Genomic DNA, 20475 nt, shown 5'->3' on the forward strand with positions numbered 1-20475 from the left:
GACATCAGTCGGCATAAGATGAGGCCCTTAGACCACAGCGTTTAGTATGTCAACTGCACAGGACCAAATTTTCATTAATGGCATCCAAACCCGAAGAGCTGAAATGTGCTCGTAAGCAGGTTTCCAGACACCTGCTTTTGGGTGCCTACGTCTTCTGTGCACAAAAACGTTGATGTTTGTGTCCAAAACTGCATTTCCAGGAGCAGTGGGACACTATCAACAAATACAGTTATGTTTATTTACATCTGAGTTTCTGAGTTCTCATAACTTTGGTTTCCAAAAGTATGTACGTGAAGAACTTGGGAGCACACTAGAGTGAGCTAATTTTAGTGGGGAAAATGAAATACCTTTTGTTTGATCATAATAAATATGGTGAGGAGAAGCAGCAAGTGGACTTTATACAGTAGAATTTAAGGATGATTTTGCAAGGAAGGATAGACACACACACATAAAAGCACAGTGGTGATTTATATCTCAACAATGCCCCTTTACAAAGGGAACTATATGAGAGATGAGAAGTGCCCACAAATCAGAACAGAATCCTCTGCTACACTTTCTGTTTTTTTGTTTCATATTATTCCCAGAGAGGCAAAGTTCCACATGACCTTGAATTATAAATATGATCCATTGGAAATTAGGAAAGTTAATTGCCTGGATCCTGTCCACAGATCTGTCACTTTTTATTGCTGGATGTTCATTCCAGCTACAGAAAATTACTGTGTGAGGAAGTTAATCTAATTCAATGTCTCAAATACATCTTATTCTATTAACTAAAAGAAAGCAGCATTTTGATAGAGACACTGGGTGAAATCCTGGCCCCACTGAAATCACTGGGGGTTCAGCCATTGACTTCAGTGGAGCCAGGATTTCAACCATTATGTTTGTTTATTTTGTTGAGAGATTTTAAAATGGTGTCATAACTTCAGCATAAAATATAGATCTTTCCATTAAGGCCCCGATTCATGAAAGCATCCCTATGCAGGAAAGTATTTAAATCCGTGTTTCTCAAACTGGGGTTGCCGCTTGTGTAGGGAAAGCCCCTGGCTGGCTGGGCTGGTTTGTTTACCTGCCGCGTCCGCAGGTCTGACTGATCGCAGCTCCCACTGGCTGCGGTTTGCTGCTCCAGGCCAACGGGAGCTGCTGGAAGCGGCACAGGCCGAGGGACTTACTGGCTGTCACTTCCAGCAGCTCCCATTGGCCTGAAGCGGCGAACCGCAGCTAGTGGGAGCCGCGATCGGCCGGACCTGCGGACGGGGCAGATAATCAAACCGGCCCAGCCAGCCAGGGGCTTTCCCTGTAGAAGTGGCGACCCCAGTTTGAGAAACAGTGATCTAAATGCATGCGTAACTTTACGCACATGCTTAAGCCCCATGCACATGTTTAAAGTTAAACAAGCGTTTATATGATTTCCTGAATATGGATGGACTTAAGTGTGTGCGTAAATACTTTCCTGAACTGGGGGCTTAAAGACTTGATGGTTATCCCCAAGGTCAGTAACAACCCCCACATGTCCCCCCCCACATAATTCCCTCCTGTGAAAATACCTATGGCAGTAGGTGGCAATTTTCAAAGTTGTTAATGTTCAGAGCTGGCTTCTGAGCATTCACCCCACCACCCCTATTGCAGCACGGTTAGCACCCTGCCTTCCTGAAAGGCAGCACTAACATGCCAACTTTACACCAGCTCCTAAATCTCCCTGACAGACCTCATCAGCCACTAGAGGCAAGGGTTTAAATTTGTCTGATCAGCAGAAAAATGGCAGTCCGGAATAAAAGAAATCAGACTTCCCTGAGAAGCCAATGGGTGCAGGTAATTCAATAAAGCATCTGCCCAGAGAGAACCCTCTTCTCAGGGGAAGGGAGGAGCTGTGCAGCATTTTGGAATAAAAATTGGAGCACTTTCCTAAGGCCGAATGGGCAATCAGGGGACTGCTGGGAATTTTCAGTAGCCATCTCCTAGGGGTTGCAAAGGAATCCTTACCTGAGGAGTTCCCAGCCTCTCTATTAAGGGAACCAGGTGAAGTGGGGCATATTTGGCTTCGAGACGCTTCATGCGTACCTCCAAGCGTTCTCCTTCTGTCAAGCGAGCAGCAAACAGTGACATAAGACTAGGCAGTGACAAGCCGGCATTTCCACAGAGTCGCCTGGAGCTGCCTCCCCACCATTGTCTGCTCTGGCTCAGGGGGTCAGAACACCAGCGGGAAAGGGAATCGGGCGACGTGCAGCGGAAGGGGGTGTGATTACAGTCTCCGCACTAGCAGCTTCATTGTAAGTTTGTAAAAGGGCCCTGTTTTAAAAGCACACATCTTACTGTTATCAATCAGCTGTGGCACATTTCATGCTGTCCTTCTCCAGGCCCACTTGCACATTGCTAAACGGCTTTTAAAACTGAAAGAAATGGAATGGCTAACGAGTGCTTCAACCTGGGTAACTAGACTATAAACATCCTGGCTGGCACTTGTCCTCCACCTGACTTTCTACTGCATCACTGTCTGTGAAAGGGCAGAACGCAGCATAAGAAACAAATCTGCAACATTAAGGGGGGGATTCTAGGTAGGGGAATAAGCACTGGTCTCTGCTTCCCTCTTGACTTCTTACCTTTGATGTAGACCCTGGGCAAAATATTTTGGAAGGGAGCAGCATGCAGCAAATCACAAACTTCTTCCTGGGACTGAGGCAGGAGGAAGAAAAATAAAATAAGTTAAAAAATTCCTTAAGGGACTGAGTATATGGCTCAGGGGGTTGGCAAGAGCACATGGACCTGTTCACCTCTAGGGCGCGTATTCAAATCCAGCCCCATAGTAACGTAAGAGGTCTGACCCCCTGTGAAGTGAAACTGGAAAAAAGTACCTGCCCAAAGCCCTTTAAACCTAAACCAGAAAGGTTTGTATAGCTCCATTAAATAACTTCCTGTCTGAATAAGCCCAGAAGGCTATACTGAGCACTCACTGACTCCGAGTCTAGAAGCACAGGAAGGAAATGATTTCTGTTTTACTCTAACTTGATGACTTCCTATCATTTATTTTCTAAAGATCCTCAAGACATCCTCTTGATAGGAAGAACTTGTTGGCTTAATTGCTGCAAGGTGTGTATGTACATACATATATGAATCCTAGGAGCTGTTACCGAACCTTACATAGTATGTTTGTTTGGATTTAGTTCATTTGGATAGGCCTTTACAGCCAATTCTATCAGACCAAAGGTGTGGTGCACCCCAGGCAGACTAGAGAACTCATACAAAAAGGGCTAGAAAGGAATAACAAAATGAGATGCCACTTGGAAAAACACATGCCAGCACACTTGGGGAAATTAATCCAAAACACAGACATACAAGACGAGAAACCTGGAAAGAGTAATACTGAAAGAGTGATGGCCGACAACAAATTGTATGAGTTTGCAATGGGAGATGGCAGCAAGGAAAAAGGAGAGGTTACTTACCCAGTAGCTGGAGTTCTCTGAGATGTTTTGTCCCTGTGGGAGTTCCGTGTGCACCCGTGCGCCTTTGAGTGGAGAGTTTTCTTCAGCAGTGTCCATGGGTCTGCACCTGCACCCTACACATCCTCATGCTCTGGACCGAGGTTATACAGGGAGAGGTGGATCTGCCATCACGCCACTTCCTTCTCAACAAGTCCAAAGGCAAGAACTCCGAGGCAGAGGGGAAAGGAGGGTGGGCAGTGGAGCCACCCATAGGGATAAAACCTCTGAAAGAACTCCAGTTACTGTACAAAGTAAGTAACCTCTCCTTTGAGTTATTGTCCTTATGGGTGCTCCACACCAGGTATCTCCCAAGGAGTACACCTATTATGGAGGAGGATGCTGAGAAGACAAGTTCACAACGGTTTGGAGAGTGGCCTTACCAAAGGCTGCGTCTGATCTGGAGACATGGCCATGAAGTATGTGGTTTTGAAGGATACGTGGAAAAGGAAACAACTCCCCAGAGTTCAAAGGGGGAGGAGGGTTCTCAAGGCACAGCAAATTAATTAGCCTCCCAAGGTGGAGTGAGCTGACTGATGTGAGGGAAGACGTTGGTCAATTCCTTCAGGAATCTTGTGGTGGTAGGAGGAGCACAAACTGAAACCCCTTCAATTGGCTGGTGAAAGGCTCTAATGGCAGCTAGGTGGACTTTAATAGAGCTGAATGAGAAGCCTCGGGTTTTTATATGGAACAGGTAGTCAAGCCCGACAGGGAGGTCTGTCTCGGATGGGGATGACTGCTGTGCACACTAAAGCTGGAACACTTCCACTTTTACAAGCCGGCTTTTGTCATGCTCGGCTTCCGACTGTTCCACAGTATCACCTGCAGTTCCACTTCCGACTGTCCCTCAAGAGGACAATTCTGCTCCGGGCTCAAGAGCCATTGAGGAGCCGTGCATGGAGGTGTAACAAGGCGAGATTGGAATGGGTCACACAGCCTGACTTCTGGGCCAGGGGGGTCTGTCACCAGAGGGAGGAGAAGAGGTGGCATCAGAGCTAGAGGAACCATACCTGTCTTGTAGCCATGTTGGGGCTATAAGGATAACCACTGATTTCTCTTATTTCAGCTTGTTCAAGACTCCGAGGAGCAAAGGTGTTGGAGGATAGGGATATAACAGCACTCGAAGCCAATGAGTGAGGAAGGCATCTCCCAGGGAGTTGCCACTAAATCCTCTCCTTGAGCAGAAACCCATAGTAGCAGGAGGGATTGCACTTCCTGCCTCAAGAGACCCTTGTGAAAAGGATCCCTGAAAAAGGACAAGAAACGGGAGGAGGAGTTGAAGGGACATTGTAGCCTGATGAAATTACTTCCAGCATCCATCTGTCCAATGTGATGAGCTTCTAGGAAGGTGTGAATGGGAGAGACACTCCCTATAGGGTGGGTGGGGAACAGGTTCCACAGAGTTGGGGAGGTTCGTGGCCCTCGACCAAAGGGTCAAAGCAGCCTAAGTCGTCTACTGGACAGTAGTAGCAGATGGCCCCTCCTTGTGATACCTGGGCCTCTTGTTATGTGGTTCAGTTGGTTTCTGGAAGATGAAAAACTAAACCAGGTGAGACCATTGGGCTATCTGCAACTTACTGCATTTTCTTTTGGTCGCAGTAATGTAAGTACCCTGGGATCACAGGATCACCCAGGACTCCTTGAGAGCATGTAGGGACTTGTCAGTTGAATCACTGAAGAGCTTGGGCCCTTCAAAAGGGAGGTCTTCTACAGCATTCTGCACTTCTCAGGGGGAGACTGGAGCACTGCAGACAGGAAGCTCACAACATGACTAGGGCAGTAGCCAGAGAGCAAGCTGCTTTGTCAGCTGCACCGAGAGATGCGTGTGGAACCCACACATGTTCTGGGTGTGGGGTTCTGTCCTATCCAGTGGCACCGCGACCACTGAGAGTGAGAGAGATTGAGTCTGCTCTACTGCCTTAGCTAAGAGTCAGTTGGCTTTTAGCTCATGCGGTAGAGGCTCATGCACAAAGGTCCCAGGTTCGATCCCGCTCGCCGACAACCGGGGTCTGTCGGTGTTACACGTGCTAGACACTTTGGCAATGGTCTGTCCTTCAGAGATGAGGGCTTGAAATTGATCCATCCGATCCTGTGGCAGATGTTCAATACATTGTGAAAATTAGCCGTACTCTTGCGGCCGAGCAGATCTAGGCGGTTAGGGTCCCTGTCATGAGGGGTGGATCTCGACTGGTCCTGTCTGTTCCTTTTGTTGACTGCATTGACCACCAGGAGGTTGAGGGTGTGAAGAAAAAAATGGTATTTAGAGCCCTTGGCCAGAATGTAGCATTTTTTTTTAGTCCTCTGACAGGTGGGTGGAACGGTGGCAGGTGTTTGCCAGATGTTACTGACTTGTGACAAGAGGGCATCGCTAACAGGCATTGCTAATTTGCCTGGAGATGTGATGTGGATGGAGGATATCCACCCAGAGAGTCTCATGGATCTTTCCTAGGGGACTTGGTAGAGTCTCAGCCACGCGTCTTATCAGGCCCTGAAACATTCAAAAATCGTCCATGTAGGATGGTGGAGGGTAAATGCCTCATCCACAGACGATGAGGATTTGCTGGAAGGAGGTGCTTCCTCCTCAGCTCTGAGCTCCTTGAAGTCTCCCTGATGGGGAGCTTGCTGGGGAAGAGGATCCCGGAGTGCCAGGGCCTGCTCCACCTGGCAGGCCCTTTTACATGAGGGTACTCTATAACATTGATCATCGTAGGAGGCCCAAGGGCTCCAGAAAGCCCATTGTGAGGGGGCATAAGGAAAAGGAGCAGGACCTCCCAGGGTGTGCCTGCCAAAGTTGGCGGGGCAGGTGACGACTAGTTCCTGGAGTGATGTCATCAGGGTAAACCACCAGGGAGGGAGGTTGGAAAGGGATGGTGGTCGAATCTCAGGCATGGAAGCCTGATTCTGAAGATGTGCCATCCCGTGCCTCCGTTGGAGGAGCTACAGGTGTTGATACGAGCAGTCAAATAGGTGCTGGCACTGGAGTCAGTACCAGTGGCCGAGCTTTTGTGGGAGGATGTGCTGGATCGACTGATAGGTCGGAACTGGCGGGTATGTCGGTACCAACAGGGACATCCTCCCCGTGCCTGTTAGTAAAGGGGATGCAGGCCCCTCTGTCACACGGAGGTTCTGTTGGGAGCGGAATGAGGATGTAGAATGGGTGTAGTACTCCTCGAGCTGAGGTGAGTCAAGGAGTACCAGAGATGACCCAGATGAGCAGTTTGCATGCTCCTTATGCCCGCGGCCCTCAAAAGGTGCCGGATTTGGGGCTGGTGGTTTCTTTAAGGAGTCTCTGTGACTGGAGGTCTCCGAACGTATTGAGGTTGCTGCAAAGCAGGGCTGCTTCCCAAGAGACTTCTCAGGACACAGAGCACTGGAAACCCTTTCTGGCAGTACCGGACTCTTGTGCTGGAAGCAGGAGCTTCAGTGGTATCTGGAGTGGACACGAGAGCTCTGTAGTCACTGGTGTCTGGATTGACTTTTCCCCTGTGCTTAGACTGCTTAACAGGGGACTCAAGTCTCTTCTTAGAATGTTTGGACGCCTCAGAAGTTTCCCCTTAATCTTCGCTCACTGCAGCTAAAGCCAAAGGCATTGCCAGAGTATTTGGCTGAAGCCAATGCAGACGGGGGGGAATCGATCCTTAGGGAGCACTCCGTAAGGAGCATTGTAAGTCTGTTCTCCTTCAGCTTCCTTGAGCTACTCTTGAGCAGACCCTGCGCTTTGATGGCATGTGGAACTCTCCCAGGCAGCAGAGCCAGTTGGGTTGCCTGTCTCTGAGAGGAAAAGACCTGTGGCGGGTCTGGCAGGGTTTGAAGCCCAGGTTTTGGGCCTGACTTGCAGAAGGGAGGCCGCAGGCAAAGAGGCTGAGGGTAGCAGATGCCGAAGCCGTGGCCAACAAAGAACAGGGGTGGCAGGTGCCAAAGGCACAAATATGTGCCGCGGGGAAAAACCCCAAGAATACTCAAATAAAAGTAAGAAATATAAATAAATTAAGTAAACAAAATGAGGTAACGGATAGCTAGAAGGTTAATCTACCAGACAGCGCAGAAAGTTGAAAAAGAACTAGTCGTGGTGGGTCTGCCCTTCCCTACATACCTTTGTCTGGAGCACAAGGATGCACAGGGTGCAGGTGAGGACCCATGGACACTGCTGAAAAAAATCTCTGATCAAAGGCACACGGGCACCTCATGTGGAGCACCCATAGAGACAATAACTCATAGAAGAACAACGTTATTTTGGGTTGCATAGATAGAGGCATCGCTGCACAAAGAGGTTTTGGTCTGTTTCTGTGCAACTCTGGGTAGGACATGTATTTGGAGCTGGCCATACTATCAATTTAGCCAGGACAGAGCTGTGAAAATGATCAGGGGGCTGGAGGGAACGACTCAGTTAGGTCTGTTGTATTGTGCAAGTAGATCTTCCTGTTTGGGATGCCTTGGCGGGGGGTCCATAACCCTGACAATACGCTGGTAAGAGTCTGGAGCATGGACCGTGGTAGGAACAGAGCCGTGAATGCTGTAGCGTGTTTGTGAGAGTGCAGGGTGTGGTGTAGTCAGCACAGGAGGTGGAGGGAAGGGGATGGCATCATGGGTCCTATACGGACACTGCGGTTTGTGGCATGGAGAGTTCCGGGAGTGGGCACAGAAGCATGGCATGGGCATGGCGTGATGTCTTGATACCATGTGGGCAAAAGCATCCTCTTGTTCCGATGCAATTTCTGTCCCTGCTACTTCAACCCTGAAACATGTCCCAGCGGGGAAATTATTTTCTCCAGCTGCTGCCTGTATTTACCCATTTTCTGAGCAAGAACTAGGAATGTCAATAACACCCTTCTCCTCCCTCCAACCAAGGCTCCCTGCCTTACAACAGGAATTTGAGAATGTTATTGATAAGGAACAACAACAGAAATTGTGTGTGTGTGTATGTGTGGTGGGGGGGAATGGAAGCTATTTCCCCACCTTAATTGTAGCATTCACTATCAGCCAATAGTCTAATGCAATATAATAGCTCAACAGCTACCATAAGCAACAGTAAGAGCAATTACATCCATGGCATTAGACCGCCACTAGAGGGAAGATTACCAAGCAGTTATGGATGTTATCCAATCCGATCTAATCTGATTGAACCCTCCCCATACTCTGTAACTCTGATCAGACAGTTCCTTTTATGATGTGGGCAGGAAAATAAGATGTCCTCTGGAACAGCATCTCACGCAAAGCATGACACCTCGTTCCTTGTCATGGATGAACCTGGAAAACGATTGTCTTTGCCAGTCTGCATCTTAAACATGGGATTAGGTTCTCCTTAATAAATCAATGATTTTGTCACTGGACAAAAAAGGAAGTTCCTCCCACATAAAAGGAAGTTCCTAATTAAAATGTGTGTGAATTTTTCATGCTCATGAGGACATGTGAGTCTCTCCATTGACTTCAGCTGACTCTGGATTAGGCACTAGTGGCATAAGAGAGAGCCAGGCATGAGTGGGAGTGAGTACTGTGGTACCCTCCTTGGCCCACTCTGCCAGGCCACCTCCATTATGTCCCATAATCCTCCTTTCAGCTTCAGTCCTGGGCCTTTTTCGAGCAGATGACTGTCAATCACGCTTGGCTACCTGGAGCTCTTTGGATGTAGACACATATCCAGTAGGCTGAGCCCATCCAAACGATTTCACTTGGGCCTGGATGGAGATTTAGAACCCAGCTTCCCAGAGAGGAAAAGCCAGAGCGTCCACCTCCCGTGCCACTAAGCTTCAAAGCTTTTCAGCACAGAAGGGCCCTATAGCCTCATGTTCTCATGGTGGGTGGAAACTGATGCCTTCCGAGTACAGAACGGCATTAAGTTCTGAATGAATGTGCCTTACTGAAGAACTTAAAGATCAGAGAGACATGATACAGGCTGGTTATGGAAACCCCACCAATATGGACTTTGATGGTAACCTTCCCAAATGGGACCTTGGAATCTTACTTTTGTTTCCTGGATTGCCCGCATGCTGCTGATACACTCTCAGTCTCCATGGCAACACAAGAGGGCTTTTTCATACCAACGGAGGTTATTGCTACGAGACACCATAATGTGCACTTTAGATAGCCATTTCAAGGGCAAAAGCAGCACATCCAGCGCGGGGATCTGACAGGAGGAGGGATCAGAGCCCCAGCAGAGCACGGGAGGAGGAGGGCAGGATACATTTGGCTGCTGTCATTATACAAAAATCAAGCCAGACTATCAGAGGCACCTTTGTGTATCTCTAGTTTTCTTAGCAAAATGTAACGTAGTGCTCCTGGGAGGTGCTGGATGGACAGTACGAGAGACTGACTGTGTATCTAGCGTATACTCGCTGTGTATCTAGTGCAAAACAGCACGGACAACTCATGTGGCCCCCCCACAGCTCTGCCCAACAGGCTCGACCCACAAAGGGTGTGTCTCCATTGCAGTTAGCCAGAGTTAACTACACTGGAGTTAACGCCTCTTGCGTTAGCCCAGTGGCCACAGTGCAGAATACCACTCGAGCCGCACCGTGGGGTTGTGTTAGCAGCTGAGGGAGCCCACTCCAGTTAAGTGTGCTGCTGCACTTGAGATAAGGGGTTTTGTATGCGGATGGGGCTTGAGTCAGGGAAATGCTCAAGCTGTAACTCGAGTTAGCTCTGCAGTGGAGACAAGCCCCAGAAATCTCATCAGATCAGCAGTTCTTGTGAGAGTCCCTCTGTTTGCGGCTGCTTCATTATTATTATTTATTTATATTGCAGTGGTGCCTAGGTGGTCAAGTTGGGGATCAGGGCCCTTTGGTGCTCAGCACCGTAGAATAAAAAGATGATCCCTAGAACTGGATCCAGGAAACAGGCAACTCCTGATTCTGGGTCTGAGCTGAAATCTAAACCACCTTAGGTATCTCTGGATCTTGGATCTGAAAGTAAATCTTCCAGAATTCAGAGCTCAGGTTCCACTTCAGGGCCATTTCTAACTTAAATATCAGTGAGTTCTTTCCTCGCAGGCTGCCCTGGCTGTCAGGGCCACAGAACCAGTCTGTGTAGTGTTGCTCATACACCTTTAGATGACACGCACACACAAAAATAACCCAACCCCAATGAGATGGTGAGTACAGGTGAAGGTGTAGGGTGTAACCTGCTGAATTTGGAGGTTTTGCCTTACCAGGGCCTGCTCTATGAGGAGGCAGAACAGAATAGCATTGCCCACTTCTCTGAGGCTCTGGAATACATCAGTCTTCAGCTCTGCATACTCAATGATGTCCTTCAGCTGGTGATGGAAAAACTCCAAGATTCCTAAATAGACACAAGAAGGGTAAGACGATGGGGAAAGGAAGAGCAGCAGAACCAAGCTAACCAGTGGCTCATGCAAAGAGCCAGTCAATGCCTAATGTTTCCTGACCACTAACTGTGATCCTGGATTACTAAGTATAAATAACCGCCTCCTTTATGAAAGGTCTGCAACCAATGAGCCTGATTCTCCTCTCACACCTGAGTAAATAAGGAAGAACTCACTTGAGGTCAAAGGAGTTGCATAGGTGTCAAAATAGTAGATAGGCATTCAGAACGGTTCTGATTCTCCTATCTTCCAAAGCTACCTGGACCAAGCAAATTTTCCTACCCACCCCATTTGCAAAAAGTTAGTGGTATTGAAAATAAACTTTACAGGTATTCCTGGAATTAGTGCAGCTTTTGGGTCAGCAACAACAAACCTATAATAATGTAGTTAACAAAACTTTGAAAGCAAAACAAAATACTTTTTTAAATGTTCCAGATCAGTGATACATGTTTCCGTACAGAAACTTTCAATTACTTGAAACGTGTAGGGTCTTTCGACATACAGTACTTTCTGTCATCGGTCACAAAACGTCTGATGCAGGCTCTCATTTCCACAGCTAATAAAGGTGCATTATGGAGCCACAGTAGCTGCTCCATAATTAAAGTTATAAGACATTTTTCTTTAAAGGCCAGATTGCAATCCCATTCCCAGCTTTCACAAGCCGGCTTCCCTTCAAATGCTGCATGTGCACATTCTAGCAACACAAGCTTTGGGGAGAGTTTGAGGTTGCACCAGACAAGAGAGCTAGGAAATCTAATGTGATAAGTGTCATGATGTTTAATTTCATGAGAATACTATATATTTATACATTGCTAACGTGCTCTTCACTGTAATGTCTAGACCAGCGACTCTCAAACTTTTTTTACTGGTGACCCCTTTCACATAGCAAGCCTCTGAATGCGACCTCCCTTATAAATTAAAAACACTTTTTAAATATACTTAACACCATTATAAATACTGAAGGCAAAGCGGGGTTTGGGGTGGAGGTTGACAGCTCACAACCCCCCATGTAATAACCTCGCGACCCCCTGCGGGATCCCGACCCCCAGTTTGAGAACCCCTGATCTAGACAGTCTTATAACACATCATTTTAGGGATTTGGAGAATAAGCCAATCATTGTTTTCTTAATACCTTGTGTTTGGATTAATGCTGCATGCATGGGTGGGGAGGCATGCTACATTACGTATCCTAGCACTGACCTGGAGATCCATATTCATGTCTCGGCAAGCGGCATATCTTGGGCATCACCTCTATCAATGTTTTCACATACTGCAGAATGGTGCCCTGTAACTGTCGGAGAGAAAAGGAGACAAATTAACTTGAAAGGATGAATTATAGAATCATGGAATATCAGGGTTGGAAGGGACCTCAGGAGGTATCTAGTCCAACCCCCTGCTCAAAGCAGGACCAATCCCAACTAAATCATCCCAGCCAGGGCTTTGTCAAGCCGGGCCTTAAAAACCTCTAAGGAAGGAGATTCCACCACCTCCCTAGGGAACCCATTCCAGTGCTTCACCACCCTCCTAGTGAAAAAGTTTTTCCTAATATCCAACCTAAACCTCCCCCACTGCAACTTGAGACTATTGCTTCTTGTTCTGCCACCTGCCACCACTGAGAATAGTCGAGATCCATCCTCTTTGGAACCCCCTTTCAGGTAGTTGAAAGCAGCTATCAAATCGCCCCTCGTTCTTCTCTTCTGCAGTCTAAACAATCCCAGTTCCCTCAGCCTCTCCTCATAAGTCATGTGCTCCAGCCCCCTCATCATTTTTGTTGCCCTCCGCTGGGCTCTTTCCAATTTTTCCACATCCTTCTTGTCGTTTGGGGCCCAAAACTGGACACAGTACTCCAGATGAGGCCTCACCAATGAGTTTCTACTCAGAGCACATTCATTTTAAAGGGGTAACGTTTGTGGACTGGCTGGTGGCTACCAGAGCAGAATGCAATTGTGATTACAAAAACCTCAAACCATGCGAAACTCGCCTGCTTTTTGCTTTCATTATACACATAAAACTCAGCCCACAAGCTTGGGGCTCTTTTATGGTTTCACCCTGAAACCAGCTCATGATTTTCTTTAGTTTCCATCTGAAAGCTCAGCTCTGAGCATTTTGTTTGTTTTAACCTGAATCGCAAGCAGCATTTGGAGGTGAGAATCCAGATAGATCAAAAATAGCATAAAAAAAATCTCGCTCACAGTGGCTACAAAAATCATTCTTCAGCACAGGAAAGATTCCTTCTGCCAAAATACTGATGACAGGATGTTTGCTATTGACATTTGGCAGAGAGCATGCTACCGAAAAATGGAATTGCACGGGGTGGGGGCTAATTAGCCACTGGAGCTCTGAACTTGTGAATTAAAATGGATAAGAGCAACCAGATTTGATGATAAAAGTATGTGCTGTAATTGAGTTACACAACTGTATCCTGTAGATATTTTATACAGGATTCTGCACTGAGCGTAACTTAGCCAGTCCCAAGGCCCTTATCTTTGCTCTGACCACTATCAATTTCAGCTGCTAGCCAGAGTTTTGTACACTAAGCAAACACAGCCGATCCCTCCAATTACTACTGTGTCTTATGAAAGTTAAGTGAAAACACTTTGAGATCCTCAGCTTCACACTTCTCCATTAGACAAGATCAAGATGATGCGTTAATATTTGAGCCAAAAATGAACTGAAGCATTTGCAACAAATACTCTTTGCTGATCAAAAAATCTCCTCAACAAAAGCTTTTCTGGTGGAACAACATGATCAGAAATCATTTTATATGCCGTGAATTAAGGCCCTGGAACTGCACAGATAACATTTCTTCTGAACATCAGATTTATCTTCTGAGAGAAAGCAGAGAAGACAAGAAGAAAGTTGTGTCTCTTTCAGCCAGTGTTAAGAGTATCAGGTAGTGATGGACAAACTGGCATTGATAGGAACTCATCCAAACCTTCACACAAAATAGGAATCTTTTTAGAAATTAAAAAAAAAAGTATGGCTCATTTCTTTTTAATTTTCTTTAATCTCTTCCCTTCCTTTAGTTATCTAGGACCAGAAGTCCCAAAATAGCACAAATCAGATTGCTCCTGTTCATCAAGATCTATCTAGGTATTTATGTGGGCCTCATCTGTGTAGAATCTGAGCACAGTCATTGATGGATTTTACCTTCAGAACATCCCTGTGAGGTAGGGAAATACTGTCCCCATTTACAGACGGGGAACTGAAAGACGGGCTAGGTTAAATGCCTTGCTCAAGGTCACCCAAGGAGTCTGTGGTTGAACTGGTGTTCGAACCCAGGTCTCGAGTCCCAGTCCAACGCTCTTCCACCTTGGCCATGCTCAGGAAGTGCCGATAATGCGCAAGAAGAGCCTCTTTTCATGAGGCTTATAGCCCCGTTGCTGGGCAAAAGAGGCTCAGCGGAACTTGGATATGCTTCATGTAAATACTGTAACCAACACCCACAACTCTCTTTGAAGTGAATGGGATTCCCTAGCACCTCTGAAAATCAGACTATGCATACAGGGTGTCTAACTATGGATGGATGGATGTACATACCTTAATGGGAACATTTTGGCCAAAGTATCCAAAGCCTAGGCTGATTATCTGACCCAAGCCTCCCAAAGCAGTGAGGTTTGCCTATCACTTGTCCCAGGCCCATAATTACCAGGCTTTTGACGATCTTCAGCAGCTCCTCCATCACCACTGCGATCCCTTGATAGCCTAGGAGCCGGCAGATTGTCTTGAAATGAGGAGGCCCCACGAAGTTGCGGTAGGAGCTGTAGATGTGACTGTAGGCAATGTTCAGTGGCTGAAAAATGAGAGGCACAAAGACAATTATGGGGACAGGCGCATTTGCAAGGGTGATGCCTAATACTCTTTTCCAGGCGGTGTTTTATGTCCCACCTGTTCTGATACCTTTTACAGAAGACATAGGGAATGAATATACTCCATGGCACACTTCTCTTTTTTGGAAGGGGGCACCATGAATTTTTATTCTATGCCTCAGTTTAGAAGAGCATTTGAAACTGACACCTTTTCCTTGGATAACATCCTCAATGATAGCTGTGCAATTCTGGCTGAAGAGTTTGTTGGCCGCACAAGAGCAACAGCCTTGGCTTTTGTCTACATACCATATAAACAAGAACAGTTGCCTATTGAGAAATCCTTGGCAACAGACGAGTAGGTATTATTGCACACTATCTCCCCATCCCTTTGTCTCACTGTCCTTCAGTCGAAAGCCCACTTGTCTCTTTTCTGCGTTAGCAAGAGGTCTGCATCTGAATCCTGACTGGAACTTCTGAGCGCTGCTATCACTATAACTGTTAGATATTCTTGATGAGGAACAGGGGGCAGAGGAAAGGACACAGGAACGAAGGAGGTGGGGCGATGTGCCATCAGCCCTGCAGAGCTTGTCTTGCCTTCACTTCCCTTTATGCACTATTCCTGGACCCTCTTCCCACTGCCGAGGTTCTTGTTCTCTGCTGCAACCATGGACATTGCTCCTAAGTGCATCTGGCTCCAGCCAATCTCTGGCAATTATTGTTAATTACGGTAGCACCTAGGAACTCCAATCAAGGCTCAGGCCCTCACAGGTGCTGTACAGACAGGTAACAAAGTCCCTGCCCCAGTCTAGGTATTGGACGGGATGTGACAAATGGACAAAACAGACAAATGGGGTGAAGGGAGATGGGAGGAGGCGGTTGCAAAATGAACAGCATTTAGCAAATGAACAGAAGTCTTTGCTTGGCATGTGCCTCACTAAACAACTATAATGTAGGAGAGTAGGAACTACAACAGCTGGTAAGCAAACAGCATGGGAAAGGACATGAACCAGTCCCGCTCTGTGTCCTGTAGGCGTCAGTGTAGGACTCTGTAGTTTTCTTGGTATTTATCCACGTGTGATTGTGTGCTAGTGTCTGAATTTGGCCCTGTGGGTGGGTCGATGTCTCAAAATGGAACGGTGCGGTTTAGTTTGGCTCCTGGCCCAAAATGAATTTCCATTTGGTCTTAGAATAGCCTTGGAAACATGGAGCGTGCTGCAGTGCTTTTTGTCTCTAGAATATCGGTTGGATCCAAGCAGCATCAAGAGAAGCCGAAGGGAGAGGAAGAGGAAATTAATTCAGTTGTGCAGTTTGAAAAGGACACCAAGTCAGTTTAACTGAGATAGCCGAATGCTGTGTGTGCCCGGGGCTTGCTCTGAAAAGGACATGTTTGCATCAGGGTTTGGCACCATAAGAAAAGGACCATGTTCTCACTTCCTCTGCCCCCCTCCCCATTACAATAACTGAAGAATATATAAAAGCAACAAAGAATCCTGTGGCACCTTATAGACTAACAGACGTTTTGCAGCATGAGCTTTCGTGGGTGAATACCCACTTCTTCGGACTTGCATCCGAAGAAGTGGGTATTCACCCACGAAAGCTCATGCTGCAAAACGTCTGTTAGTCTATAAGGTGCCACAGGATTCTTTGTTGCTTTTACAGAACCAGACTAACACGGCTACCCCTCTGATACTTGAAGAATATATTTGGCTCTGCTTATTGATGCAGCAAACAACATCTGGCACAAAGCGCCTCTCCCAGTGAAATGCCAATAAGCCCCCTGCCTGTCTTTGGTTAACCAAAGAGATGAAAAAGCAGAGGGGAGGACATTTTTCTGCAGACATGACAAAGGGTCAGGTATATACTGTACTCTAATGGGATTCCCTGCCATTCCAGTAACGGAGCACATCGTATCCACCTTTGGCTATGCTACAAGAGGGCAAGGAGTGATGCCCTGCCTGCCAACAGGAGAGGGAGAGTGTGCAGAAGTGGCAGAACAGGACAAATCAAGAATACTCTCAAAAGTCACTGCTTCCACCGTCTGCCACACACGTGCTGGTGCTAGCCAGGAGATAAATACAGTTATCCTGCAGCGCTGGTGGTCTTACCTGCCCTCAGCCCACTGAGCCATCTCTCACAGACTAATTCTAACATTACAAATCTCTGAGCAGCTACAAAAGCGTGGCATTCTTTTAAAAAACACCAGCCATAAAACCATTTCCCCCTTTCTCGCCCAAAGGCAGAATTTCTACTCCCCGACACAATACTCATTTGCTCACTTGTCAATTACTTTAATCAACAAATTAACCATCCTCATCATTTTGTTTAGACCAACAGACTCCTGTCTCTGTTCCCAAACCCACGTGCCAATTGGAACTATTAAGAACTAGGTGAAAAGGGCAATGTCATTTGGAAGCCAGGAATTCCCCTCTTCCTATGGGATAAGGCCCAGTTAGAATGCAAGATGCCATACCCAGAGAATTATGTATGGAAAAGTTATTGCAGGTAACTTATAGAAGTGTCTAAACTGCATTCATCAACATTTTTCTCTTTCACCAAGGCCTGTATAGCAGGGCGCATGGTAATTAGGAGACTGGTCCATAGCCTATTGAAGTAAATGAAAAGACGGCCATTGACTTCAATGACAAAAATAGTACCAGGAAATGTTTTCATAAACTCTTTACAGTAGCGGAAGCATGATGTGTGACTGCTGCAGCACCACATTTTATCTGCCATGCAGGAGTGACACAATCATCCCAAATTCCTGCCAATAAACCTGTTATGCCAGGTCGCAGCTCATTACAGTAGCATCCTGTTGCTGTAGCTTTTGCAACATATCATTACAGCCATGTGGGACATCTGTGAAACATACTGCTGTGCAGACCGGGTACGTGAACACGGAGAAGGGAAGCCCCAGCTCACTTCCATGCTTTCCCTATAGATTTATCTGCACACAGAGGCACTGTGTGCCCTGCATTTTCCATGTCTTTCTAGCACTAGCTACCAGCGTGGGGACTTGGGGTCCAGTCCAGGCCAAGCGGTGCTGGGAGTCTGAGGGTCCTGTGGAGCAATGGAGAGAACCTGAGCTGTCCCCCCTGACGGCTGACTGATGAGACTGCGGTGTCACGTGAGCTTGTCAACAATGGTGGATTTTCCAAAGCCTAACTCTGCTTCAGTGGGAGCTGACTTCAAAGGGAACGGAGCTGGGACAATGCTGAGTGTTCTAAACATCCCACTCCATGTCTTGTGATGGGCCTTTGCTTTGCCGGAGTGGATCCCACGGCTCTTGTTGCACAGCTCCCCATCAAGGGTCTGTCTGCCCTACAATTATACACCTGCGGTTGGCCCGTGTCAGCTGACTTGGGCTCACGGGGCGTGGGCTTCAGGGGCTACGAAACTGCCGCGCTCAGACTCTGGGTTTAACTGCAGTGTAGGCAGTGGGATACCAAAGTCGTTCCTGTTTCCTCCCATGAAGACACCCATTCACACTTCCTGCCAACAGGCGCTGAAGATGGTTCTTTGGGAACATGATGATTCCCGTGATGGGGCAGCACGGCCATCAAAGAGCAATTCCACTGATGGCCCCCTCCCTGGGATGGAGACCTGTTCTCTTCATGTGCAGCATTAGCATTCCAATAGCCTCCCACCTCTCCAGCTGTCATCCCACTTCCACACTGCTTCCGGTGACCAGTGACTGACCGAGCTGGAAAGAAGCTTTTCAAGTTTACTCTTCCTTAAAAGGGGAGGGGGGCACTAGCACTGAAGCTGCAGCCTCAATCCCCATTTAATTGGACACTTCGAGAAAATCTATTTTATAACGTGTGTTGCCTGCCAACAAAACAGGATGATTCATTCCTTTCTGTCTGAAAGATGATGTAAGTTCCACCAAGCTTTCTGCAAAGCCATGCGGTGCTGTAATAAAAGGCATGCATCTACTAATAATACCATGGCTTTGAGCAATTAAAACATAACTCCATTTAAGGGTGAAATGCACAGCTTGGGTTAAAGAATGTAGGAGGTAAGTGTATTTTAAGACAAGACAGCTGAACATGCAAGCTGGCTTCATAGTACCATCCATTCCCTCACACGGGCCCTCTTCCTGAAGCCCCTCTGAGCTCTGTGTGCCAGGTGAGTGGCAGCCTGCTCCTCCCTCGGGGTGATGCAGCTCATGATCAAACATGCATCATAAAGCTCTGCTGTTCCAAGCCGAGGAGCCTTTGGCTTGGGGGCCAGCCAACAGCAGCAGAAGAGGGCACGCAGCCAGGCTGCTTGCGTGGTACAGGTGTTTGGGCCAGGAGGCTGGGAGTGCAGACAGATTGGGATGTGCAGAGATGGGTCTTGTTCCCACAGTCTCAGAATCCAAAGGAAATAGCAGTCGGTCTCCCTTTGCCATGCGCTTGGGAGAGCGTGGTGGGAAAATCCCCATTCCACCTTAGGAACTGCCGAGGTGATCAGCTGTTGCTGGGATCCCTGAGCACAGGAGTTAGCAGCAGGTGTAGTAGGTCATTTGCAAGTCTGCAGGCCCCCTGCTTGCTGTCACGAGTCCCAGTCTGAGCTTGACAGCTCACCTTCGAGTGAAAGAATTCTATCAGGCCTCAAGCCGTAGACAGAAAAATAAAAAATGCCACACACCCGAACCCTCTAACGAAAAACCTTGCTAGGCAACCGAGTTCACCTCCTGCAATAGGAGAGCCCAGTCCCTCCCTGTAGGGGATGCATCATATTGAACTGATACTATCCTGTTTCTCAGCCAAAGGGCCAAAAACTCTCCTCCAGAAAACATAAATGCCCAGTCCTATGTGGTAGCCACGGCACATACACAGCACAGAAAATATGTCCTTTGTGAAGGGATGTGCCCAGATGGTTTTATCTTAATGTGACAATCCTATAGGGTGCTGTTGTTATTTATCGGGAATGGGGTTCTCAGTACAGAAGGATAGCGGGGAACATGCCTGGCGCTTTTCCTAGCAGCGGCTGTGATGCACTCTGGATAGCACAAGAACGTTCCTTTCATCCGAGGTGATCGCAAGCCCAGCTGAGCAGAAATTGTGATCAATGTGTCACCATTGGAGCTCCCACTATGGAAAATGTGCTGCCAATGCCCCACTTCTCACTGAAAAAACGATTTGCCTGTTCCCTGCTGCCCAATCTGGGCTTTGGAGTGACTGACCAGGTACCACCTCCTGAAACACACATAGCAAGCCCCGGAGGATAAACAGCCCCAGCTGCTAGCGCCACTTGCTGGACCCACCAATCCAGAAGCCCTTGTGCAGCTGCTGAATATATACAACCAGAAAACACTGTGATTTACTGCATTTGGGTACAATTACTATTTATATAATCTATAGCATCACAGGCACACAGAGCACTTTGAGGGCATCTGAAAGACAGGTTAATTAACTCAGGCGAGAGGGTCAGATCATGCAAAAAAGCTAATGATTTCCACTGAACCTATCGTGATCCTGATTCTGGAGGTGCTGAGAGGTACATGAACGATGCATGATCAGAAGCGTTTATAAAGCTAAGCAGCAGTTAACAAGCAGAGAAGTGGGCTGTTGGTAATTTTACCTGCTCTGTGTGGGAGCCTTGGGAACCTATTGCTGCAGCCTGAATACAGCTGAATTTTATAGCGGGCTAAACAGTGGAGAATGGCTTGATTTCTACTGGACACTTGGAGCCAGATTGTTAAAGGTATATAGGTGCCTAACTCCCATAGTCAGGTGTCAGGTGCCTAAATCCCTTTTACAACATGTCTTTTATTCTGTTTCCTACTTCTGGAAAAATAAGGAAACTCCTTCCTCCTTCCCTGGGTGCCCAGGTCTAAGAACTGACTGTATCACTCATGGGATATGGTTGTCTGCGTTCCTCCCCACTTTCT

The 20475-nt window shown here is 47.3% G+C and overlaps 1 protein-coding gene across 5 annotated transcripts in view; it reads right to left on the reverse strand.

The window, feature by feature from the left end:
* Window positions 1–20475, reverse strand: part of CYFIP2 (cytoplasmic FMR1 interacting protein 2) — a 76697-nt gene that overhangs the window by 8017 nt on the left and 48205 nt on the right. For 4 of the 5 annotated variants that reach the window (XM_039484831.1, XM_039484833.1, XM_039484832.1 and 1 more), the window contains 5 exons: window positions 14441–14584; window positions 11992–12082; window positions 10618–10748; window positions 2598–2670; window positions 1981–2075 (listed from right to left, as the gene is read on the reverse strand). In XM_039484831.1, coding sequence (XP_039340765.1) covers window positions 1981–2075; window positions 2598–2670; window positions 10618–10748; window positions 11992–12082; window positions 14441–14584 — 534 coding nt within the window. The remainder of the gene's footprint in view (window positions 1–1980; window positions 2076–2597; window positions 2671–10617; window positions 10749–11991; window positions 12083–14440; window positions 14585–20475) is intronic. The other variant, XM_039484834.1, reaches the window with a different exon arrangement.

The sequence above is a fragment of the Mauremys reevesii genome, linkage group 8, assembly GCF_016161935.1.
Source record: "Mauremys reevesii isolate NIE-2019 linkage group 8, ASM1616193v1, whole genome shotgun sequence".
NCBI lineage: Eukaryota > Metazoa > Chordata > Testudines > Geoemydidae > Mauremys > Mauremys reevesii.